Source organism: Sorex fumeus, unplaced genomic scaffold (genome assembly GCF_029834395.1).
Source record: "Sorex fumeus unplaced genomic scaffold, SorFum_2.1 ptg000198l, whole genome shotgun sequence".
In the NCBI taxonomy this organism is placed as follows: Eukaryota; Metazoa; Chordata; class Mammalia; order Eulipotyphla; family Soricidae; genus Sorex; species Sorex fumeus.
This window is the reverse complement of record NW_026606255.1, coordinates 949,592-975,301: the sequence shown is the minus strand read 5'-3', so window position 1 is coordinate 975,301 and position 25,710 is coordinate 949,592. Positions and strand designations below refer to the sequence as shown.

At 57.7% G+C, this 25,710-nt stretch overlaps 1 protein-coding gene across 1 annotated transcript in view; it reads left to right on the top strand.

Moving 5' to 3' along the window:
• Positions 1-494: 494 nt before the first annotated feature.
• The window catches only part of TECTA (tectorin alpha), a 55,040-nt gene continuing 29,824 nt past the window's right edge, over positions 495-25,710 (top strand). The window contains exons 1-8 of the mRNA XM_056108189.1: positions 495-611; positions 4,079-4,366; positions 7,359-7,496; positions 7,791-7,956; positions 12,242-12,654; positions 16,956-17,526; positions 19,999-20,591; positions 23,544-24,117. Of these exons, the coding sequence (XP_055964164.1) occupies positions 495-611; positions 4,079-4,366; positions 7,359-7,496; positions 7,791-7,956; positions 12,242-12,654; positions 16,956-17,526; positions 19,999-20,591; positions 23,544-24,117 (2,860 nt within the window). The remainder of the gene's footprint in view (positions 612-4,078; positions 4,367-7,358; positions 7,497-7,790; positions 7,957-12,241; positions 12,655-16,955; positions 17,527-19,998; positions 20,592-23,543; positions 24,118-25,710) is intronic.

The window sequence follows — 25,710 nt, the reverse complement described above, 5'->3', positions numbered from 1 at the left end:
CCTCCAGGAGGGGCCTCCTCTCAGGAACAGGCTCAGTCCACTCCTGGGACCCAAGGGAGGTGCCCACACAGGGCCCTGCTCCGTGTGCTGGCCTTCCCCCACGAGCCTCCACCCCTCCCAGAGCCTGGCCAGAGCCTGGCCCACCCTTTGGGGCTCTACGTGGCCAGGCAGGGCAGAGTCCCCAGTGTCCTGGCCAGCTCTGACCAGGGCACTCCGCAAGGCCCCGGGGAGGCACGGAAGCAATGCCTGAGTGATTTCTCCACAGGAGAAGTGGCTCCGAGCCCCCTCTCCTCTGCAGAGGCAGGCAGTGATACACAGCCGCGCTCACACACACAGCCATACTGGGTTCGAAACCAGTTTGCGTTTAGTTTGCAAGTCTGGAGGGAACTGGCCGCAGGGCGGGGGGCCTTGGAGGGGACTCCCTTGCCAGGCGGAAGAGGGACCTGTTCTCTCTCTAACCACCATCTCTCCTGACAGCCCACCCCAGGGAGCTCATGTATCCGTTTTGGCAGAACGATACCAAAACCCCCAAAGTGGACGATGGAAGCTCCTCAGAGATCAAGCTGGCCATCCCTGTTTTCTTCTTTGGCGTCCCTTACCGCACCGTCTATGTAAGTGGACAAGCCCTGGGCGGGTGCTCGGCGCCCTCTCTGTTGGCGACTAAGAAAAACACTTTCAATACCTGGTTCCGGCTCTCTGGGCTGGAGACTCTGAGCAGCCCTGCTGGCCAGGAAGCCCTAGCGTTTCACGAGGTTTGATGCTGCAGAAAGTCAGTGGTAGATTGACCGGCTCGTGTTCAGAGTGGCAGAGCGTCAGGGCAACCCCGGGCTGTGGGGGTGCGTTAAACCAGTGGGGAAGCGGAAGCTCGGAACATCCTTGCTGTACTGTAGCACTGTCCTCCCGTTGTTCATCAATTTGCTTGAGCGGGCATTAGTAACGTCTCCATTGTGAGATTTGCTGTTACTGTTTTTGGCGTATCGAATACGCCACGGGGAGCTTGCCAGGCTCTGCCGTGCAGGTAGGATACTTTTGGTAGCTTGCCGGGCTCTCTGAGAGGGACGGAGGACTCGAACCCAGGTTGGCCACGTGCAAGGCAAATGCCCTACGCGCTGTGGTATTGTGGTATGGCTCCAGCCCATGCTTGCTGCAGGCAAGTTAAAAGAGAGATGATGAATCACAATAGGAACAATGTTGCTTTTCTTTCCTTTCTGGGGGTTTGAAAAGTTTTGGCATCTGTTGTTTGGGGGGAGGGGGGACACGGGCGTCCCACCCATTTGGAGTGGAGCTGGAGCACAGGAGAGGAGTAACCACCTTGGACATACTCTGTCTGCGGGACTTGCCTTCCCCTTTGAGCAGTGCACAGTCAGAGCCGCAGGAGGAGACCCACTTGTCCTGGGCACTGTGTTCTGGATCTTTCTTTTTGGACCACTGGATCTTTTTTTTTTAATTTAATTTTATTTTTTGCTCGAGCGGGCCCAGTAACGTCTCCATTGGAGACTTTGTTGTTACTGTGTCTGGCATATCGAATACTCTCGGTAGCTTGCTGGGCTCTCCGAGAGGGGCGGAGGAATCGAACTCGGGTCGGCCATGCTGGCTGCGTGCAAGGCAGACGCCCTACCCGCTGTGCTATCGCTCCAGCTTTTTGGGTCACACCCAGTGACGCACAGGGGTTACTCCTGACTCTGCACTCAGGAATTACTCCTGGTGGTGCTCAGGGGACCATATGGGATGCTGGGAATCGAACCCGGGTAGGCTGCGTGCAAGGCAAACACCCTACCCGCTGTGCTATCGCTCCAGCCCCCACTGGATCGTTTCTTAGATCGCGGTTGTGCCTGATGAGAAGGTCCATAACCAAAGTGGCCTGGCTGGCACTGACATCCATCACATCCCTCCCAGCCAACTCTGTCCTGCCCTAGAGAGAAGGGAGTTCCCCCCAACACACACACACACACACACACACACACACACACACACACACACACACACACACACCACCCACCCCTCCATGCTTCTTGCTGTTCCGTCTTCTCTAGCGTTGGATTTAGAGTTGAGGGTTGGCTGCATAGAAAAGACTTTCTTCTCTGGTGGCATAAGCAGTGCTCCCTGAACTCATAGCATCAGTGTCACCTGGGCACCTGTTGGATGTCCCCTCCGGGGCCCTGCCCAATCAGAAACCCAGGGAGGAGCTTTGAGGATCCAGTAAGATGGACGGCGCCGAGGCCCACAGCCCTCTGAGAACAGCGGTTCTGAGCGGTTGGCTGTAATCGGAACCCCTGGGAGCCTCGGCCAGCTTCCTCTGCAGGCTGCCCCCTCCCCTGAGCCCTTCTTCCCACCAAGCACAGTGTGCTGCCGTCTTGCTTTCAGCCTCTGCTCACAGCGGAGCTTCCGGAGTCTGGTTCGGGAGATGAAAGTGTGTCCCCACCCCCAGTAAACCTTAGTCTTCCGGATATCTAGGACAAATAGCTTCAGACCAGCTCCTCTGTCCCCTAGACCACACTGTGCATCAAGAGTTGGGACCTTCCCTTGCAGCCAAGGGGTCTTCACAGAGACTGACCGTCTGATGTGGGGCAGTGCCACGTTTCAAGGCTGTAGGTCTCCCCTCTTCCCTGCAGACAGTAGACGCACAGTGGCGGCCTAGCTGGGGCCCCCTGGCCCCTTTGCTTCCTTTTTGAGCCTTCAGTGGATTGGCACCGCCCTGGCCTGGGGCTGCTGCTGGCCTATAACGACTGGGTTGCTGGGAAGGTCCAGGAGAGTTGCGATTGACAGTCACAGGACAAGCCGCTGTTCTGGGGTGGAGGAGCCGAGCCCCAGGGGCTTCGAGTCAGGCAGGGCCGGCCTTTCTACCAGTCTTTTTTTTTTTTTTTTTTGCTTTTTGGGTCACACCTGGCAATGCACACAGGGGTTGCTCCTGGATCTGCACTCAGGAATTACTCCTGGCAGTGCTCAGGGGACCATATGGGATGCTGGGAATCGAACCTGGGTCGGCTGTGTGCAAGGCAAACGCCCTACCGGCTGTGTTATCACTCCAGCCCTCCTACCACAGTCTTGTCTGCTTTAGAAACCCACCTGCGCCACGAGGTCCTGTCAGCCACACCCACCCACACGCAGAACCACAGTGCACGCAGAGGCTGGAGGCCATGGGGTCAGTGGCAGGTGCCCACTGACTGGCGAGCTGCTAGATGTGGAGTGGCTTCGAGACCCCCGATGCCAGACTCAGCCCCTCGCTGCAGCCACTCCCTTACCAGGCTGGGGGGAGTCACCATCCGATCATCACGGGTGTGCCCAGGGCCCCGGGTCTCGACGGCAGGTAGATGGGAAACCACCAGGACAGGCTGGGGGACTGTGACCTCCCAGAAGCTCTCGCACAGGCTCAGCCCGAGTCCGCAGCCTGGGGGGTGGGTTTCCTGTTTTTCTCTCTTCACTCTCCTCACGTACAGCCGGACACAATTTCTTTGTCAGAGAAATGTCACAGAGCGTTCTTACACAAACCTCGACGGTGTTGCCGCGTAACCCACCGGGGCCAGAGGCACCACTGTCGGACACAAGGGATGCTGACCAAAATGTCACCGAGGGGTGCGAGAGCATCACGGGAATCCAGCACCCGTGAGAACAGCTCGATTCTTATACTTTTCACAGTCTCCAGCGCTGGTTTCTTCTGGCTGTTCTTTTCTCTTTGGCCTCTGACTGTCTTTACCCAGCAAAGCCCTCACCTGTCCCTCATCCCCAGGCATGCACATGCGTGCGTGCACACACACACACACACACACACACACACACACACACTCCACCCCCACCCCCGCAATGGCATTTGATAAGTTGAAGTCTAGATGGGACACAGAATACACGAATGAGCAAAGCATCATTATTAATAAGAAACGATACTAGCTGCAAATTGGAAGTGAAAGAAAACCAATGAATTTGTCTGGAAGGAAATGAACCCGTTCCTTGAGCAGTGGGACATGGGGCGGGGTGGGGCGGGGGGCTCGGGGCTGATGGCTTCAGCAGGGTCCCCCACCATCCACACCGTCAGCATGCATCCGTGTTGGTCTGTGCTCTCAGGCACCTGCCTCTCTCGCAGGTCAACAACAACGGCGTCGTGTCCTTCAATGTGCTCGTGAGCCAGTTCACGCCCGAGTCCTTCCCGCTGACGGACGGCCGCGCCTTCATCGCCCCGTTCTGGGCGGACGTGCACAACGGGATCCGAGGCGAGATCTATTACAGGGAGACCATGGACCCCGTCATCCTAAAAAGGGCCACCAAGGACATCAGGAAGTACTTCAAAGACATGGCGGCCTTCTCTGCCACTTGGGTTTTCATTGTCACGTGGGAGGAAGTCACGTTTTATGGCGGGAGCAGCACCACACCCGTAATAATCCACGCGTTCGGTTTTCCGCTTCCTGTCCCGACACCCACTTCCTGTCCATCTTCATGACCGTGAAGGAGTGTGATTGTCAGAGCCGAGAGGTCCCAGTGGCCTTGCGTTAAGCTAGTCTGGCTGCCCGTTTTTCAGCACACTGGGAGGTATTGTAGCGAACCAGCCCGGACAGCTGTCCCCTTGGAAGGGCATCCTTAGCACTGACCGTCGGGAAGGGGCCTCTCCTGTGTTGGCAGGGAGTGATGACGACTCGGATCCAGCCACACAGTTAGGGACCCATTTAGGACCCCAAGGGGACACGTACCCCAGTAGGGAGAGGAAAGAGAGGGCCAGTTTGGGGCACCAATAACCCAAATCATTGTATTACATTCTGACCTTTTTCTTTAATCTTTTTTTTTTCTTAATTGTGGTCAGGGCTGGAATTATTCCTATTTGATGTTAATTGGAGTGGGCAGTTTAAGCATTTCATGAATCAAGTTTCAACATCTGCTCGAAAATCCCAAATGGGCAGTCAAATAAGAGAGATGATGGCGGGCATTATGGTAGATAATGAACTTTGTTCAGAAAGGACCAGAACGGCGCTGGGTGACTTGGGCGAGGGGGGCGGGGGAGCTGTTGGAAGCGGCCCGCGGTCTTCAACTGCAGACTTTCTCGAAAGTGAGCGAAGACACTGCAGAGCCCGCCCTCGGCTTGCTCTGGGCCAGATTCCCTCCCAAACCGTCTCCCAGTTTCCTTGGCCAGAAGCCCACTGCTTGGGGGGTGGAACAGAAACTGCTAAGTCAGACACCAGAGGTGGAAAGTGCTGGGCTTGCAGTCTGCCGTGGCGGCTGGAGAACGTGGTATTTTAGCACCTCTGGACCAGAGCACCAGGCCACGTTTTATTGCTGAGCGGTCCGCAGCCCGGCTAGGCACATGCCTCAGCAGCAGACGCACCCGCTCGAAATAACCTCCAAAGTAGCTTACATTTCCCTCTGTCGTGTTATGGATTGCTAACGACTCCTTGGGTGATGTTTTATGTCCCTTAAACCTCATACCTTACAGCGTTAGGATGCAGAATGCCGGCCATCAATAAACGTTAGTGTCAGTGGGAGGGGGCGGGGAAGAGGAGACATGCCCGTCAAATGCTGACCACCCTTCCCCCCTCCCCAACACTTCCATCAGCAATAAAAATGGCAAGATAATTTAGATAGTTTCTAGTGGGTGCTTTGGAGTAAATTTCTGGACGGGGCGAGGACTCCTCTATGAGGATGGACGAGAAACCAGCACGGCACCGTGGACAGGGCCATGGACAGGGCCATCCATCCCCATCTTCCACGTCAGCCCGTCTTCTCTCTGCCGTTCTCCCGGCTCTCCGTGAGGGACACAGATCATCGGGCTGATGAGGCGCCGGGGTGGAGGAAGCTTTCAGACGCAGCGTTTCCTGACTCCCTGATAGAAGAGGCAGGGGTGCTCCCTCCCAGGATGAGAACTAGCGTTTCCCCGGGGGGCCGGCTCTGCAGTGGACAGTCTCTTGGCATGTCCTGTAGCCCGGGAGGGCATGTTGGGCATTAGTGCCGGCCTCTGCGATGGTGAGGGGAACAGGCTAGAGATGGGCAGTAAAGGGACCGGGACCCCGACTGGCTCACCCCGGGAGAGCCCAGGAAGGCCCCTGTTGGGAGTCCCAGTGCAGGGAAGAGCTAGCGTGAGCCCCAGGGACTGAGGATGCTCTGTGACTATCCCCAAAGTATCTTCTGGGTCAAAGTGGGGGTCTCCCAGGACTGTTCCTGCCTCCCACCTCCTAATAGGAGAAACTCACTTCCGGCAGGAGAATCCCAATCAGGAGGCAGTTTTAGTTCTTAGTGGCCTTGCCCATGGCCAGTGCCTGACCGCATGGAGAGCGTGCAGCTACCCAGCGTCCATGCTCTGTGCCCCACTTTCCCCCTTTGTCCCCAGAGGCCTGCGCCCTGGAGGCGTCCACCCAGGCCCGTCTATCCGAAACACCATCGCCGGCCCAGAGCGCAGGTCTCGCTTGGAAGCTCGGCTGGGTTACAGAAAGGGCTTTTCTTCCCTCGCGCCTTGTCTTGCTCCCCGGGCCGGTTATGATGGGAGATTTGGAGCTTCCAGGATCCTCTGGCCCAGTTTGATGCCCCCAGGATAAGGCTGTGGGTCTTCCTCGGAGTCAGACAGAGGGTGTGACCGGATGGTATCAGGCCCTGGATGGGGAGGGTCTGAATGAGGCTGGCCTCACCCTTGCCCTTTTGACTCAGTTTCCTGAAAACACACATCCATGGGCTGGGATTAGCAAAGGGAGAGAGTTTGCGAGTGCTTATTTCTGGAAACAGTTGGCAAGACTCTTTTGAATTTATATAACATCTCTATCTGTAAAAAAAAAATTAATTATTAAAACCTCCTATAGTGACAGTTCTGCTGAGAGAGATGGGGAGGGGCATCCTGGCTGGCCCCTTGCTCCATGCCCCTAGGAGGACATTACCCTCAGGCCCTTGGTTTCCCTGGGGATGGGAGGACACTCAGTCCCCTGAGGTCTGCTGGGCTGCCGAGCCCAGATAAAGTGATGTATAAATGCTCTCCCAGTTCGGGGCCTGTCAGTGGGCATTTTCTGGCTTCCGTGGAGCCCAAGGGGGAGCAGCTCACGCACACTGGGGGTTTCCTGCACACAGGCCAGCCCAGTCCACACCCACCTGAAGCTCCTGCCCCTCTCCCCACCCCCCCAACCCCTTCCCTTGCACCCTGCCGGCTTGCCTTCCCATAGCCTGTTCTCATGCTGCCACCTATAGGTGCTGGCATGTCATCTCGGTGGGGCCAAGCAGGAGAGAAAGGAGGGCTACCAGGCTGCAGACAGGACCCCACCGGGGGTCTGCATCTCCCCCCCACCCCCGCCTCCAACCCCAGCCAGCTCTGAGAGGAAGCCCCAGGACAGGAGGGGTGGGGGAAGGGAGTGGCTGTTGGGGAACGTGAATCACGCCCCCCCATTCCCACCCCGCAGGTGAACACTTTCCAGGCCGTGCTGGTGTCCGACGGCTCCTACACCTTCACACTCTTCAATTACTACGAGATCAACTGGACCACGGGGACAGCGAGCGGGGGCGACCCCCTGACAGGGCTGGGTGGCGTCATGGCTCAGGTAGGCCTCCTGAGGCTCGCTGGGTTCTGAGGTCCGGAGGGGGCACACCTGGAGGAACCCTGCCCCCCTCCCTGCCCCCCTTCCTCGAGACCAGCCGTCCAGCCCTTGTGGCCTGGCCCGGCTTTGACTCTGCCACCCCCGGGGCTTGCAAGAACTGGACGTTTCTCCCTGTGAGCAGCAGGGGCCGCGGGATGGCCAGCGTGCCGGACGCTCTATCTGGGGAAATAAGTACAATGCAGTAGGGGAGGGGGTGGTGTGCATGTGCTCCAAAGCCTTCCCTCGTCCATGCTCCAGGCAGGATTCAACGGCGGGAACCTGACCAATTTCTTCAGCCTCCCGGGGTCGAGGACCCCCGATATTGTGAATATCCAAGAGACCACGAACGTCAACGTTCCAGGCCGCTGGGCGTTCAAAGTTGACGGGAAGGAAATTGACCCGGCCAACGGCTGCACCTCCCGAGGTGAGAGCTTCCGCCGCTGCCGTGCCTGGCGCCCTTGCGGCGTTGGTTTGCCGCGATTGACAGGCAGGCTTTTAAGCCACGGGGGCGGACTCGCTCCTCATGCCGCTCCTCTTTGACATCTCTCAGCTGGGTAATGGAGATCAAGGTAATTTTAGCACGCACATTCATCACTCCGGGGGCTGAAACGCTGCATTGGCGGCGCGGCAGCTCCCGGCCCTGCCGGGGGTGTGAACACAGCTCCCTGCCAAAGTGGACGGGGCTCCTGAGTGATTTCCCAGCCAGGGGGGAGGGAAGGGAGCCCTCCTGTCGAACCCCGCGTTGGCTCTTGCCGGTCCCTCCCCGCTGCATCCCTCTTCTCCCCTCCCCTCCCGCTCTGCCATCGGCACTTGGTAGGTTCGCGGGAGTGGGCGAGCTGGGAGCCTTGCCAGGTCTCGCTGCGCGTAAATGAGTGCTTCCTGGGAAGATCAGAAAGGAGGCGGCAACAGGAGGCATCCTCTGGGGGCCGCGGCTCCAAAAACCCTCCCTGCAGCTGCAAAGCCCACAGGACTCTGGGGCAAATCAAAGCCGGCTTCGGGCCGGCATCAGTGAGCTGTGTGGAAGGAATCTCCCTGGAGTTCCTTCAAAGTTTGGAACCGCTTTGGATGTGCAAAACGTCCCAGGACTCATGGGAACCTGCTTCTTATGTGTCTAAAAGTACTCAGGGGGGAGGTGGGGTGTGGGGGTGGGGAGGGTTTTCTGATTCCTGGAATGCAAGTGGTCACAGCTAGAATTACAGATTCTTCCGTTCATCTCTCCCTAGCCACCCACCCAACCAGCCAGCCAGCCATGCACCTGTCCAACCACCTTGCCACTCATCTCTCCCTTGCCACCCACTTACCCACCCAGCCATGCACCTGTCCAACCATGCCACTCATCTACCCCCACACCCACCCACCCATCCAGCCATACACCCGTCCAACTACCTATCCATTCACTCACCTACCTTCCCAGCCTATCTCCTGACTATTCATTCATCCTACATATACCCCACCTTCCCGTTTGCCCACCCACCCAACCAACCAACCAACCACCAGTCCATCCATGTTTATCTATCTCTCCGTGGCCAGCCGCCAGCCTGAGAACCCCGAGTCCGGCCACTCTGGGCAGTTCTGAGGCTGGGGCCCGGGCCTGCCCCCTGTGTGGCCGTGGAGACGGAAGTGAGGGACCTGAATCCAGGGCTCTGGAAGCACAAAGGAGGGCCCTAGGGAAATAGTTCCAGATGCATAAGGAAGTTTGGGGTTGGGACAAGAGATTCCAAAGGCCTCTTGCTCTCCCCGGCAGGGAGAGCCCCACCCGGTGGCCACCGTGCCTCAGCCGCCCTGGAAGCCTTCCAGTTTCTCTGCTGACTCAGTTTTAGTTCATGTCACAGAGGAAAATGTCACATTCCCCTGATTGGAGATGCCACAGCCCCATCTGCACCCCACCCCTTGCTCTGGGTCAGGCAGATCCAAAGCACCTTTGCCCTACGGAAAGGTCATTGTGAAGGCAGCCAGCCCATGGGCTCAGGCAGTCTGCCGTGACCAGAAGAGCAAGCGTTTCCCGGCTTCTGGGGAAGGGCCCAGTGGCAGAACACACAGGTTCGGAGACTGCTGAAAGGCAGCATCACTAAAAGCCAGGGGAGGAGAGCGAAGCCCCTCCCGTGGGTGACCTGCATAGAACACGCGTGCACACACACACGCACGCGCGCGCGCGCGCACATGCACACACATGCATACACACGCATACACATACACGCACACGTGCACACACATGCGTACACACGACCCACCGCCCCTCTCCCTCCATCATATATTACCAAGGGCTCAGCAACAGCCTCTAGCCCAGGTTCTGAAGATGAAAGCCCGGACACGGACAGCCTTCTGGGCCAGCATGCGTCTCCATTCTGACTTCACTGTTCTCCTGAGTTATGAATCTCTTAGGCAGGGCAGAGCCAGCGTCTTCCTCCCAAAACCTCTGTGCATTTGGGTGTGGGGCGGGTCAGCCATCAATCTAAGGAGAGGGCTCTGGCCTGGTGATGGCTGGTTACAGAGAGCTGGCTTATTATAATCAGTGTTTTGCAAGCAAAATCACCTCCGTGTGTCTTTTGCTGCAGGCCTCCTCTTTTCAAAGACATTTTCCTCTCTTTCGTTGCATCCTGAGCAAGCAGGAAGGAGAAATTATACAGTGTGGCAGCCCTGGGCTGGCGCAGGGCACGGGGCTGGCTGGGAGGGGGTGCGTCTTTGAAGGGCTGTTGCATATGAATGAGTGGGAATGTGGATGAATCTTTGATCCACCTTTGAGCCTCTTAAACAGGTGAAGCCCACAACCGTCTGTGGAGTTGTTATCATTCTGGTGGCCAGTCCTGGGGCCCTGTCATCCAGACATCCTGCCTTCTGCTCACTGCTGGACGGAAGTCAGTTGTGTAAACACAGACCCGGTTCCAGTGAGTTATTCCTGGGTCATGCCACTATTTACATTTCTGCCCCTTTGCTATTTTCCTTATCTGACGTCCCCAATTTACAGACACTTCCACCTCTGAAAACACGCGCTGGCATTTTGCAGTGTCCCCGTCTCCCCCAAGGCAGGCTCGGGCGATAGTGTGGTCCACGGTCTACCACGTAGGGAACCAAGATGCGGGGGACTTGTCAGTAGAGTTGGGTGGTTTGGAGCTGGTTTTCGTGACCTTGACCTTCATAGCCCGTGTCTCAGACATGCTATTTCCGTGGAAGGGTCGATGTTAATAACTGGAAAATTACGCAGCTCTTTGGGGAGAGGGGACCAACGGGATTTGTTATGGGAAAAGTTTAAGTTATCTGTGTGGGTGTTTGAGTGTGTCTGTGTTTGAATATGTTTATATGTGTGTCTGTGCGTATGCTTGTGTGTGTGTATTTGTGTGTTTGAGTATGTTTATATATGTGTCCGTGTGTATTTGTGTGTTTGAGTATTTTATGTGTGTGTCTGTGTGTTGTTGTGTGTGTGTGTGTGCGCGTGTGTGCTTGCATGTGTGTTTGTGTATTTGTATGTGTTTATGTGTGTGTTTGAGTGTGTTTATGTGTGTGTTGGGGGTTTCTACATGGATCCCAGGAGGCCCAGGAACCTCATTGGCCATTCTCCACCACCTGGTCCAGCTGATCTATATCTGGGCCCGAGGATGTGGGCCTGGAGTGTGAGCACTGCCCGGTGTCCATGTGAGAAGCCTGGTCAGGCTCTATGGGCTCTAAGAGCCTTTCCTGGGACTAAAGCTGAGGTCAGCCTCCCAGACTCTCCCTGGGAACTTGGGATTGAGCACTGTGTGTCTGCCACCTGATTAGTTCTTTTCTGGAGCATACTGAGCCTAGCCAGTGCTTGTTGAAGGAGTGTGTGTGTGTGTGTGTGTGTGTGTGTGTGTGTATGTGTGTGACTGGAGAGACCGTACAGGGGTTCTGGTGTTTGCCTGATGTGGCTCCACCCTGGTTGGCCACTGGGACCGTGAGGCCCCTCCCAATTTCCTGGGTTCAGCTCTGGAAACTCTCAGCACTGGGTGTGACCCTGGAGACCCCAAAGCGTCACAGGGGGCCCTGGGTCCTGATTCGTTCTTTTCTGGAGCATACTAAGCCCAGCCAATGCTTGTTGAAGGAGCTTGCACGCGCGCGCACGCACACACGCACGCGCGTGTGTGTCTGTGTGTGTGTGTGTGTGTGTGTGTCTGGAGAGACTGTACAGGGGTTCTGGTGTTTGCCTGACATGGCTCCACCCCGGTTGGCCCCTGGCACCATGTGGCCCCTCCCAAATTGCTGGGTGCAGCTCTGGAAGCCCTCAGCCCTGGGTATGACCCTGGGGACCTCAAAGCATCAAAGAGGGCCCTGGGTCATCCCTAGCACCACAGGCCATACCACATTCATGGGCTCCTGCCTTGAACAACTGGCCTGTGGGCAGGATGGATCTCCTGAGAATCCACGGAGAACAAAGGGACCAACTGGATCATTGGGTGGCCTGGCCCAGGGGTCCTTCTGAAGCTTCTTCCTGGGCCCTGAGTTGTGGCGAGCCTCCCCTGCCCTCTGAGTCTCTCCCTGCTGGTGGGGGCAGGTGCCCCCAGTGTGGAGACGGGGACTGTGTCAGCCTCAGATTCCTTGTGTGCCAAAGGAGGGCACCGAGTCTCCCATGGCTCTTGTGTGGGTGGAAGGAAAGGGTGGGGGGGTTCCCATAATCAGCCCCAGGCTGGGCCCCGACGGGGGGGGGGGGGTGGGGGGGGCTCTCATCATACCTGTTCCGCCATCCTTGTCCCCAGGACAGTTCCTGCGGCGAGGAGAGGTGTTCTGGGAAGACCTGAACTGCACCATCAAGTGCCGCTGCCTGGACTTCAACAATGAGATCTACTGCCAGGAGGCGGCCTGTGGCCCCTACGAGCTGTGCGAGCCCAGGGGCCGCCTCTTCGCCTGCAGCGCCCTGGAGACCAGCACGTGCGTGGTGTTCGGCGAGCCGCACTACCACACCTTCGACGGCTTCCTCTTCCACTTCCAAGGCTCCTGCGCCTACCTGCTGGCCCGCCAGTGCCTGCACGCCTCCAGCCTGCCCTTCTTCAGCGTGGAGGCCAAGAACGAGCACCGTGGGGGCTCGGCCGTGTCCTGGGTGAAGGAGCTCTCGGTGGAGGTGAACGGCTACAAGATCCTCATCCCCAAAGGCAGCTACGGGAAAGTCAAGGTGAGGCCCCTCAGCCGCCAGCCCCGACCTCCCACTCCGGGGCCCGCCCTGCCCTGCACACAGGGCTCGGAAGTTGTCCTCACCCAGCTGCTGTCCTTGTCCCAGAGGCTCTCTGTCTGTCTGTCTGTCTGTCTGCAATGTAGTGTGAAGTCACTTACATGGACACCATCAACCCACACTCACGCTCACAGCCCTGCGGGTACCCAGACCATGGAGTCACTGCATGGGGGGCCGAGTTCTGTCTCTCACAGACCTGCTGGCAGTGATCTTGAGATGGGGTGCAGGGCACAACCCCATTTTCAGGCTGGCCTGTGACTGACAGTTCTCGCTCCCCACTCTGCGCTGTTGGCCTAAGTGTGGCTTGTCATCCCCAGAGACCACCCCAGCCCGCATCCCTGTACCCCTTTCCCCAACCCCACACACAAATACAATGTTGAAGATGCCAGGGAAGGCTCAATCTTGGTGGTTTCTTTTCTTTTTTTTTAATTTCCTTTTTGGGTCGCACCCAGCGATGCTCAGGGGTTCTTCCTGACTCTGCACTCGGGAATTACTCCTGGTGGTGCTCGGGGGACCATATGGGATGCCAGGGATTGAACCCGGGTCGGCTGCGTGCAAGGCAAACTCCCTACCTGCTGTACTATCGCCCTGGCCATGATGGTTTCTTTCATGACACCTGGGTTGGGGGCCTGGATGAGAGAGAACAGGGAGCAGATGCAAACGGTTCTCGTCACTGTCCCCCGGAGTCAGGCAGAGGCTGAGAGCAGAGGAGAAAGAGGCATTCGCAGTTCCTTGTTCGGCCGGGACCCCGGCTTCTCAACGTCAGAGAAGGCCTCGGTGCAGCCCACTTCCTTCACGCAGGAGGGGTGGAGTGTCTGAAACCCCAGGCCGTCCTTAACCCACTCTGCCGAGGTCATTACCGAGATCACAAAGCAGAACCGGGCCGCGGCAGGGTCTGTCTCTGTTCTAAGGTCCGTGTTGGAGTTTTAATTGAGGCGGCCCTTCCCACGGAAGGCAGGCCACGAAGCGGAGTCCACTTCTTCTGGCCCTGCCGTTCCTGGGCCTGTGCAGCTTGTCAGAGCCATAATTAGGGATGTGAGCTATGACTGTGGGTGAGAGGCAGTTTCCTTGTTATTTGGTTAGTCTCTCCAGGGGAGGCTCTGCAGCCAATCAGGGGGAGGCGTACACCGATGCTGGCATTTCCAGTTCGGAAAACATTTGCTGGCCTCCCCCCACGCTGTGTGCCGTGGGGATGGCGCGTCTGCCGTTGAAAAGAAAGCTCCAGGCTTTCTTCCTGTTTTCCATGTTGATTAAAACTTTTTTTATTTTGCTCAGAGCCAGACACCCTCCGCCCCCTGGTTTGTTTTTGTTTCTTTTTTTTTCTTTTTTTTTTTTGATACAAGGAGAACGGAGTGCTGCCGTTGCTTTGGGGCCAGGCATGAGGGGCGTGGAATCTTCAATTTTCTGTAGTGACAGGGCACGTGGACGTGAATGTAAATGTTTCCAAAAGAAAGGGTCACGTGACTCCAGCTGCATGCGGATGGCGGCTTCCTTTACCCTCCTGCTAAATGGCTTCTTAAGTGTGTGTGAATCCCACCTCCTGGACTGGGGGTGAGGGGCAGGGGTCCCTGTGGGCAGCAGAGCCCCCACCCAGAGTGAACTGGGGACCAGCAGGAAGCGGAGTAGGAAGGAGGGGGGGTGGGGAGTCCCGGAAGGCCACACGGGCTGAGACCCGTCTGCAGCTTCTCGAGCGATGGCGGGCTCATGCGTGGGGTCTCCCTCTTGGAGCTGTTCCCCAGGACCAAACTAGACAATCTGAGGCTGGGTGGATCGGGCCAGAGAAAGCCACAAGGACTGAACACCCACCTCCTCCTCCCCAACACACCCATGCCCTTTCGGGTGTGTAGGAAAGGCCAGCATACCTGATGATGAAGGAGCCTGGGCTGGGGTTCGTGCTTGGCCCTTAGCAGTGCCCCCTGAGGCTTGGTCTTCCCCGTCTGCAGAAGGGGGACAAACCACGCGAAAGGCTGGCATTTGGAGGTGTGAGTCACGCCCGGCTGCCTCTGAGCAACCTGGAGGCAGGAGGGGAAAGAGAGAGGATGATGTTGGAAGCCAGTCAGACCCTGACAGCTCCGTGTGGGGCAAGTCCTAAGCCTCAGTTTCCCCATCTGCAAAAGGGGAAGGTGAGAGGGCCCCTGACAGGAGAACATGAAGCTTTTAGATCAGATGCCCACACATGCGAGTCGGGTATAAAGCTGGCATCCTGGCGTACCCCTGCCCAACTCCCCCAACACACACACACACACACACACACACACACACACACACACACACACAGAGCACCCCCCAGCAGTGATGCCTGCCCCGAGTCCTGGGCTTGTTTCTGCCCCTCTCCCAAAGGTGCTCCCCTCACAGCCCAGGGAGATGCTGCCAAGGGTCCAGACAGGAGAAGAGACAGCACAGAGGGGAGATTGGTCCAGCGAGGACTGCACAGGCAGGGAGGTCCAGGATGGGAGGAGGGATACCCTAGGTGCTCCCTGAGCTCCTCCCCTTGGCACTGTGGTGGTGTCTGTTTAGGGGCAAATCCTGCTGGGTTCAGGGCTTACTCCTGCACTCAGGGATCACCCCTGGCCACTCAGGGGATTGGGACACCCAGGACAAGCACCTCCCTGCGGTGCTCTTGCTCTGACCCCATCCCCGGGCACTTTGGAAATAAAGAGTGAGTGGCTGGATGCCTGTCGCCTGAGAGGGTCTCAGAGAGCCTGATGCAGAGAGGATTTGGGAGCTGGGAGAGGCCTGTGGCCACCCAGGGCCTGAAGCCAGCCTGGCCAAGGCAGGCCTCATGCAGAAAACCAGGACGTGGTGGCAGCAACAGCCAGAGCCATCGACCCTGTGGCGCCTGCTTGAGGCCCTGGAGAGGCCAGCAGGGCCCAGCGGGCGCTCAGGAGAGGCCAGAGGAGCCCTTTTGGCAGAGGATGGTTTGGCATCTGCAGACCATCAGCCCTGGGCGCCCTCTGCATCACAGCCCAGATCAGCACAGACCATCCCCGCCCACTTCCGGCCTTCCCTTCCTGTCCGGCTTTTCTCATCCCTGGCTCCCAGCCTTCCACCTGGGAGAGAGAGGAATGCACCCTAGCCTCGTGTTTTTCTCTCTAGTGCTGGTTCTCCGTGGGCAGGTGTTTCTCAGCCCTGCAGTGTCTCAGATTCCCAGAGACAAAACGACCTCTGACACGGGAGGATGACATGGGTATCACTGGGTCCCCAGTTTTGCCTCTGGCCACCTGTCTCTCTCCCGTTCCTGTCTGCCGACTGTCCTGTGTCTGATGACCCCACCTTAGTTCTTGGCCCGAGGCTTGGCACCAGCTCTTCCCCCCAATTTCTCTGCTCATTCTCGGCGAGCCAGGCGGCACTTCATTGCTTCTAAGAATGTTTCCTCCTCCGCGAGATCTCCTCAGGGCTGGGGGCAGCTCCTGGCCACTCCCCACTGCCCTTCAATGGTGCACACCCCGACAATCTTTGCCATGCTGCCTCATCGAGGACCCGGGTACCCCAAAGGACAAGGCCCTCGATGTTGTTCCTCATTTCTCAACACCAAACAGGCCAGCCGCCTGCCCGGGCCCAAGCCGTGTCCTGCCTCGTGGAGGTTGAACGATTGCGTGCCCCAGGGCTGGGGGTGGACAGTGGACAGAGGGGCCTTTGGGAGCAGCCCTGAAGCTGTGCCGGGAAGAGCAGGTGTCAGCACCAGCTTCAGCGGGGCCAGGGCAGTGATGGTCTGTGGAATGTCTGCAGCCGATTGAAGCCAGAGGGTTGGGTGAGAGGGCTGAGGCGGAAAGATGGGGGTATGGTCCTTTGAGAAAAGACCTGCAGCCTGCCAGGAAGTGGCGAAGCCATGGGTCCCTGGAGTTTGAGCTGATGCCAGGGGGGCCGTTCATCAGGGCTTAAACGCAAGGCACCTGCAGGCTCAGCCGGCCTGCTGGGGGTCTCCCAGGCCTCTGCCTCAGGAGGCAGCTGGTTCCGGAGACTGCACTTCTGGGGAGAAACTCTCTGGGGCCTGAGTTGCTTTGTTCTGTGTTTTTTTTTGGGGGTGGGGTGGGGATGTGGAGGGGGCACACTTGGATATACTCAGGGATCACTCCTGGCAGTGTTCAGGGAAGCCACATGGGGTGGCTCACCTGTCTGTGCACAGTGCAAGTGCCCTCCCCACTGTCCCGTCGCTCTGGCCCCCACTTTGCCGCTCCTTGACCTGCGCCGAGCCCGTGGTCTCGGCACCCGCTCACACCCCGCACTCTGCCTGTCGTTGGCAGGTCAACGACCTGGTGACCTCTTTGCCTGTCACCTTAGACCTGGGGGCAGTGAAGATCTACCAGAGCGGCATGGCCACTGCCGTGGAGACGGACTTCGGGCTCCTGGTGACGTTCGACGGGCAGCACTACGCCTCCATCTCCGTGCCCGGCTCCTACCTCAACTCCACATGCGGGCTCTGCGGCAACTACAACAAGAACCCTCTGGACGACTTCCTGCGGCCCGACGGCCGACCGGCCATGTCCGTGCTGGACCTGGGCGAGAGCTGGCGGGTGTACCACGCCGACTGGCAGTGCAGCTCGGGCTGCGTGGACAACTGCACCCAGTGCGACGCGGCTACCGAGGCGCTCTTCTGGGGCCCGGACTACTGCGGCTTCCTCAACCGGAGCGACAGCCCGCTGGGCGAGTGCGGCTCCGTGGTGGACCCCACGGCCTTCCTGCACAGCTGTGTGTATGACCTGTGCAGCGTGCGTGACAATGGCACCCTGTTGTGCCAGGCCATCCAGGCCTACGCGCTGCTCTGCCAGGCCCTGGGCATCCCCATCGGGGACTGGAGGAGCCAGACAGGATGTGGTAAGCGGGACAGGCTCGGGCACCCACGGGCCCCCTGCTTTAGACAAAGACCACTCCTCCTCCGCCCTTTTTTTCCCTTTTTGGGTCACACCTGGCAGTTCTCAGGGGTTACTCCTGGCTCTGCACTCAGGAATTACTCTTGGTGGTGCTCAGGAGACCCTATGGGATGCCAGGGATCGAACCTGGGTCGGCCATGTGGCAAATGCCCTACCCACTGTGCTATCGCTCCGGCCCCTCCTCCCCCGTTACGTGCAGGAAAGGATCCATGGTCCGTCTGCTTCTCCCTGTCCCCAGACTACTCAGAAAATAAATCCACCCAAGCAGAAACGGCCTGGGCACTTGAGGTGCCCACAGCGGGGTACTGCAAAACAGAGGGGACAGTTGCAGACCCACCCAGCCAAGGGAGCAAGTCTGGGAGGACCTCTCACCCCTTCGGGTCTCTCTGCTTTCGGGCCCTTTAGCTCTTTGCGTCTTGCTTTGGGGGTGTCAGACCCTCTGCTGGTAGGAAGTAGAGCCCCGGGGGGGGGGAGAGAGAGAGAGAGAGAGAGAGAGAAACAGAGAGAGAAACAGAGAGAGAAACAGAGAAACAGAGAGAGAAACAGAGAGAGAAACAGAGAGAGAGACAGAGAAACAGAGAGAGAAACAGAGAGAGAAACAGAGAGAGACAGAGAGACCCCTTTCACAGGCAAAGCCTCCATGGGGTTCCTCTTCTGCCTCACTGGCGTCAGCGTGGTTGGGTGACCTTCTCAAACCAGACAGACCCCAGATCGCTCCTCCGAGTCTCGATTCTTCCTGGTGCCCAGTTTTCTGGAGCCGCGCTGGCGGGAGCTTGACCCACGGGCCGCTGGGGCAGGAGGAGACAATGGAGCTGGTGCAGGAGAGGCTTCTACCCGGTTCGTGAGACTAGCCTCCTCATATCCCAGACACCCACCAACAGCCCATCATGCAGACACACCATCCCTGCCTGTGGCTTCAAGAACCAGGCCAAGAGCGAGAAACTTTGTAAATTAAGGGGGAAATGATGTCACTCACCAGCCTCTGCTGTGTCCAGAGCAAGCAAACCCTGGTCCCACTGTCCTTTTCTGGCGACCTCCCTGAGCCCAAGGGACACACCTTAGTGTGTGCCTGTAGCATTTCTTCATAGGGGGCCTCTGCTGCCTCCGTTTTCTTTCCTTTTGGGGGGTGAAAGGTACTATACCTGGCGGTCTTTGGGGCTGATCCCTGCTCTGCACTCAGCGATCAATCCTGGCAGTGTTCAGGAAAGTCTATGGGGTCCCAGGGATCAAACCCAAGTCAGCAGCATGCAAGGCAAGTGCCCTCCCCTGCTGTCCTCTCTCTCCACCCCCCACCTACCTGTTTCGCTCCCCTTCCCCCCTTTCGGTGGTGCGACTGTAATTCAGGGAACTGGTTTGCTAGGCCCTTGGGCCCACCTGTTGGATCCCAGAAGACACTAACGTTTCTGCACACTCAGATGGCCCAGAAGTCAGCACCTCAGGGCTCCTGGAGTCTGCTGAAGTCCCCCGCGATCTCCTGGACAAAGGGGCTGGCCCCTTTCACCTGCATGTCTCTTCTACTCACCTCTCATCTTCAGCTTCCTCCCTCGGGGATGTGTCAATCAGCCCCGCAATTGGTTGCTTTGCCTTGCTTTTTTTCTTCACGTTGAATTGTCTCAAGAATGGGCCATGCAGGGGCTGGAGTGATAGCACAGCAGGTAGGGCATTTGCCTTGCACGCAGCCCAACCCTGGTTCGATCCCCAGCATCCCATATGGTCCCCTGAGCACGGCCAGGAGTAGTTCCTGAGTGCATGAACCAGGAGTAACCCCTGAACATCGCCGGGTGTGACCCAAAAAGAAAAAAAAAAGAATGGGCCATGCAGGGCCGGAGCAATAGTGCACCAGGGAGGGCGTTTGCCTTGCACGGGGGTGTCAGGATGGATCCCCGGCATCCCCTGTGGTCCCCGGAAGCCCCACTGAGTGCAGAACCAGGAGAAGCCCCTGAGCTCTACTGGGTGTGGCCCCAAGGAAGGGCCTGCTCCTTCCCGCCTGATCAAAGGGTAGGTGAGTCCTGAGTTGGAATCTTAAGACCACTTGACATTTGGAGATCCCCACGTGATCGCTGCTGGGGCAGGCCTGAAGTCGGCCCAGCCCGGCTTGCTTAGTTCACATGACAATGTGGTCAGCTTCTGGTCTCTGCTCCTCCTGTGTGCCACACGGTGCCCCCCTGCCAGCCTCCACTTCCCGTGCATGGAGATGCAGAGGAGGTGGGCTGCATAGCCAATGGTGCCTCCCACGCAACGCAAGGCACAGCGCCCCCTGATGGCCGAAGCCCCCATGTCAGTGAAGGCGGTCAACCCCCCCCCCCCCCCCCCCCCCCGGGATTCGGCCACTTGGCACCCACTGGTAGGGATGGGCAGATACTCTTGGTGGGTCCTGCACCCCTGACCACCCTGTGCCCACTCTCTCACCCACCAGTGTCCACGGTGCAGTGCCCGAGCTTCAGCCACTACTCCGTGTGCACCAGCAGCTGCCCCGACACCTGCTCGGACCTCACGGCCTCGCAGAACTGCGCGGCGCCCTGCACGGAGGGCTGCGCCTGCAACGACGGCTTCGTGCTCAGCGCCGGGCAGTGCGTGCCCCTGTACCAGTGCGGCTGCGACTTCGACGGCCACTACCACGCCCTGGGCGAGTTCTTCTGGGCCACGGCCAACTGCACGGTGCAGTGCCTGTGCGAGGAGGGCGGCGACGTGTACTGCTTCAACAAGACGTGCCGCGCGGGCGAGGTGTGCGCCGTGGAGGACGGCTACCAGGGCTGCTTCCCGCGCCGCGACACGGCCTGCCTGCTCAGCCAGCTGCAGGTGCTGCACACCTTTGATGGTGCCGCCTACGCCTTCCCTGCCGACGTCTCCTACACCCTCCTGCGCACCTGCCCCCAGCACCCCGACTACCTGGAGATTGACATCAGCAAGAAGAAGCCGGATGCCGGGCCCGGCTGGCTGCGTGGGCTCCGCATCCTCGTGGCCGACCAGGAGGTCAAGGTCGGAGGCTTTGGGGCCTTGGAGGTCAAGGTAAGATGTCGCCAGTGGACCCCCTGTGGGGTAAAGCCTGGAGCTTCAGTCTTCCCAGAGGCCTTTCTGCCTCTGTCCGTGAGGCCGTGAGGGGAGCACTTGGGAGCATTCCCTGCTCCAGATAAGAAGGGGGAAGGTGGGGCTGGAGCGATAGCACAATGGGTGGGGCGTTTGCTTTGCACGCGGCCAACCCAGATTCGATTCCCAGCATCCCATATGGTCCCCCAAGCACCACCAGGCGCAATTCCTGAGTGTGTGAGCCAGGAGTAACCCCTGAGCATCACTGGGTGTGACTCAAAAAGCAGAAAAAAAAGGGGGGGAGGGTGCCACTGGAATCCTCCCTTCAGTAGGGCGGCACTGGCTCTCAGTAACTGCAGGCACTCAGCTCCGTGCCAGGCACAAGCTCACGAAAACTTCTCACCTTGTGAGGCTCCCATCATCACATTGTGGCTGGAAATGGAGGCCCTCACAGAGGGGGGGACACACAGCCCTAACCCAGGCCTACCCTTAGTGGAGAGACTCTGTGGGGTGACACCAGGGGCACCTCCTGCCTGCTCCCAGTCTCACGGGCATGTCCCAGCAGACTGGGATGTGGGCAGGGGACAGGATGACACAGCCAGACACCATCTCTCGGCAGAGATTGGCTCGTTAGGAAAAGGGGGAGCTTAGTGGGCTGAAAACTGTGCAGTGAGACCCGCTGCAGGCCCCGGGGGGCTGGGACCCAGGGAAGCAGGAGGTGAAGGAAAGGAGGATGTGAGAGGGACAGGAAGAGGGATGTGGCCGGGATGGAGAGGCCTGGGCCGGGGACACTGCTTGCTCACGTTTCCGCATTGAGCCCTCCCACACCGCAGGGAGCATGTGCCATGCAGGGGAGCCTGCAGAGAGACACCTGGAGAAGATTGGCTGCATACATGCCATCCCCCACTCTTCCTCTTTTTTTTTTCTTTTTAGGGCTGGAGTGGTAGCACAGCGGTCGGGCATTCGCCCTACAAGCGGCCAACATGGCCGACCCGAGTTTGACTCCTCCGCCCCTCTCGGAGAGCCCCGCAAGCTACCGAGAGTATTCGATATGCCAGACACAGTAACAACAAAGTCTCCAATGGAGACGTTACTGGGCCCGCTCGAGTAAATCGACGATCAACGGGAGGGCCTTTACCTTTACCTTACCTTTTTGGGTCACACCTGGAGATATTTAGGGGTTACTCCTGGAGGTGCTCAGGGGACCATATGGGATGCTGGGAATTGAACCCAGGTCGGCCGCGTGTAAGGCAAATGCCTTACCCTCTGTAGGGTATCATGCCAGCTCCTCTCTCTCTTTTTTTTAACATTTATTTATTGAATCACTGTGGGAGAAGTTACAAAGCTTGCAGGTTTAAGTCTCGGTCATGCAATGATCAAACACATTTCCCTTCACCAGTACTTATTTTTCACCACCAAGAACCCTAATGTACCTCCCTCCCACCCCTCCCAATGCCTGTGAGGCAGAGGAATTCTACTTAACACTCTATCTACTTTGATTACGTTCATTATTTCGACAAAAGATGCACCATTATTGTTTAAAGTTTACACCCAACATCAGAACTGCTGAAAAGGTATTGTGAAATAATTTGTTTTCTACAGCTGGTTATGAGAACCATATGATTTCTGATATTTTACTTATTAAGCCTGGAAGTATTTCTGCCAATAGCCAGATAATTACGAGATTGGTTTCTGTGGCTCTGGAGCCATGGCCATGCCGGAGAGCTGCTCATGGGGGGGCAACTCGTGACCTTGGTAGGGCGTGTAGGACAAGCCAGGAATGCCCCCCTTCCCATGAGGTTTCAGTTGCCCCGTCACCTCTGGCTCATACCTGGCTTTCCAAAAAGCTCCGAAGCAGCCGCCGTCTTGTTGCCCAGGGGGAAACAGGCGGAAGGGAGTGACACCCCTTCCCTCCCAGACAGGCATGCTACCTTGGATTAATGCACGGTCCATTCACTTTTCTGCTGCAAGCTGCCGGGTTCTGCATTAAGTCCTTGTGCCTCTGGAGCCATGGCCGTGCTGGAGAGCCGCTTGTGGGGGGCAACTCGTGAAGCTTTTTTTGTATTTGACCGCTCAGAACACTTTAATGCAGTCAGATTTCCTGAAACATACAGATACCACAGGCTGTAGAGAGATGTTCTTTTCATTTTTGTAAATAATTTTTACAAATAATCACTCCATAGCACTGTAATTAATACACACATATATGTATGTATGTATATATATATATTTTAATAATGTAGGAGTACTGCTCTTTGTTCAGCCATTGATTAAGCTGATTGAATTGGGCATGAACTCCACAATGCTTTTTTTTTTTTTTAACTGTATCACCGTGAGATAGATTTACAAAGCTTTCATGTTTGAGATTCAACCCTACAGTGATGGAACACGCATCCCTCCACCAGTGCACATTTTCCACCACCCACATCCCACTCCTCATCCTGCCTCCATGGCAAACAATTTCCTCAGTTCTCTCTCTCTCTCTCTCTCTCTCTCTCTCTCTCTCTCTCTCTCTCTCTCTCTCTCATTTTTGGCATTATGTTTTGCTCAAAATTCCCCACCACCGTTCAAGCCTACCTGCCAGGGGCAGATGCTAGATAGTTTATTTTTCATTTCTCATTTTGAATATCATGGGAGCTTGCATGGCCATGAATGTAAATATGAATTTCTAGATTGTAGATGGTTGGGTTCCAGAGACATCTTTGTCTGACACTAATCCATTTTGGGATTCAAATGGGCGTCTCTGGGCCAGGGCTGTTGGTGCACTAAGATGGCGCCCAGAGGAAAATTTTGGGTGTGGCAGCCAGTCTACTGGGTCCCCGACCACTCTTAAGGAGCTGCAGTGACAAGGCAGAACCATGCTGCATCCCGCAGCCTGGGGTCGGCGGGGCGTCGGGGCGGCAGTGGAGTCCACTTTGCTTTGCTTTCCTCCAGGTGAATGGCCAGGAAGTGGACCTGCCCTTCTTCCACCCCTCGGGGAGGCTGGAAATCTTCCGCCACAGGAACAGCACCACCGTGGAGTCTCGGGGCCTGCTGGCCGTGCAGTACTCGGACACGGGGCTGCTGTCCATCCGCCTCTCCACCGCCTACTTCAACTGCACGGGCGGCCTGTGCGGCTTCTTCAACGCCAACGCCAGCGATGAGTTCTGCCTGCCCAGCGGCAAGTGCACGGACAACCTGGCCGCCTTCCTGGAGGGCTGGGCCACGTTCGAGGAGATCTGCAACGGCGAGTGCGGAGACCTGCTCAAGGCCTGCGGCAACGACTCGGAGCTGCTCAAGTTCTACCGCAGCCGTGCCCGCTGCGGCGTCATCAACGACCCCTCCAACAGCTCCTTCCTGGACTGCCACGGCGTGGTCAATGTCACCGCCTACTACCGCACCTGCCTCTTCCGCCTGTGCCAGAGCGGAGGCAACGAGTCGGAGCTCTGCGACTCCGTGGCCCGCTACGCCGGTGCCTGCAAGAACGCCGATGTGGAGGTGGGCCCCTGGAGGACCTACGACTTCTGCCGTGAGTGCTCGGGGGTGCCCGCTAGGAGGGGGTAGTGGGGGGCAGGGGGACGCTGAGCATCCCCTGCTGTTGGGTTTGGAGGAGGGTGCATACCTGGTGGTGCTCAGGGATTCCTCCTGGCTCTGTGCTCAGGGATTACTCCTGGCAGGGCTCGGGGGACCATATGTGGTGTCGGGGATTGAACCCGCTCAGCCGTGTGCAGGGCAAACGTCCTGCTGGCTGTACCGTCGCTCCGGCCCTCCTGCCCGTTGGAAGGGGGCTCCCAGGCCAGTGGCTGGTCTCCCGCCCTCCTCATCAGGCGTGCTCTGCTGTCGCCAATCTCTTTCTCCCTCTGGGAGTGATGCAGGAGCTAATTTCAGGGTCAAGCATTAGCTGCCCTGTCACCGTACTTTCCTCTGGGCAGTGAAGGACGGGACATCTCCATGAGGGCTCTTCACTGCCTCCTCTCCTGGCAGAGAAGGGCCTCACTCATTCCCATCAAAGGCCGTCGCCTTCCACAGAGCAGATAAAGTGGGACTCCCTGGGGGACCGGGAAGGGAGTCCCATGTTGCTGGTCTTTTATCTTGTCCCCAGAGTGCCTGACCCTTGTCAGCAGGGCAGTTTCAGTACAAGCAGTAATTAGGAAAGTGACCGAGAGGGATGGATATGTGACACCCTGGCATATCAGAGAGGCCACAAGGGGCAGGGATGAGGAAGGGTAGGAGGGACAGGCAGCGTGGGACCCAGGCCAGGCGCCAGGACTGCCCCAGGGGACAGCAGCTCTGTCCTACCCAGAACCCTGGCACGCAACCCAGACTGGGGCCACCGTGAAGGGCCCTTCCTCTCCCTCTTGTTTTCGATCTTTCAGCCTGTTTTTTTCTTTCTAAGTGTGTCCTTTTGCTGCTTTGGAGTAAATTCAGAGTTTCATGAAGGGTCAGGGATCTGCCCCTGTAAACTTACTCTGAAATTTACCCACCTGCTGCAGCGTCTGTCTTAGTCGTGGGAGAGGACATGGGCACCGTGCCATGCTCTCCGGGTGCCCATCTGTGTGTTTCCTGGAATCTGGACCCTCCACCTGCAGACCCTCAGCTCTATCACTGCAGTTGTCACTGGGGTTGGAGCATGATGGTGACACGGTGCTTGAGCATCCTTTCCGCGTCTTCCTTCCTGATGCTTCTCCGAGTACCATCCTGAGTCTCTGCTCCAGCTTCCTCGGTCTTCACAGCTTGTTTGTTCCTTGAGAGTGTGCCCTTCCTTGTTAGAGACAGTGCCACCCTCCCATTTAGTTTGCTGTCTCGCCAGGAGGACCAGGTTCCCTGCGCCCGGCACACACACCCTTGCCCAGGGGGCAGAGACATCTCTCCCCACACCACAGCAGAGCATGATGACTCCTCTCTGACCATACTGTCCTTTCTCTCCCACTGAGGCATGGTCGGGAAGGAGGGATGGAGGCAGGTTCTTGACACTGCACAGGAAAATCCCCTGCACCTCATCAGAATACTTCGACATGATTTGGGGCCAAGGGAGGGGTTTTACTTGTATCTATCTTTAGTGTGATGTGTACAAACTGATGCTTTATCCCTTCAACACTCCTACCTCTGTCTCCAGTCAGCT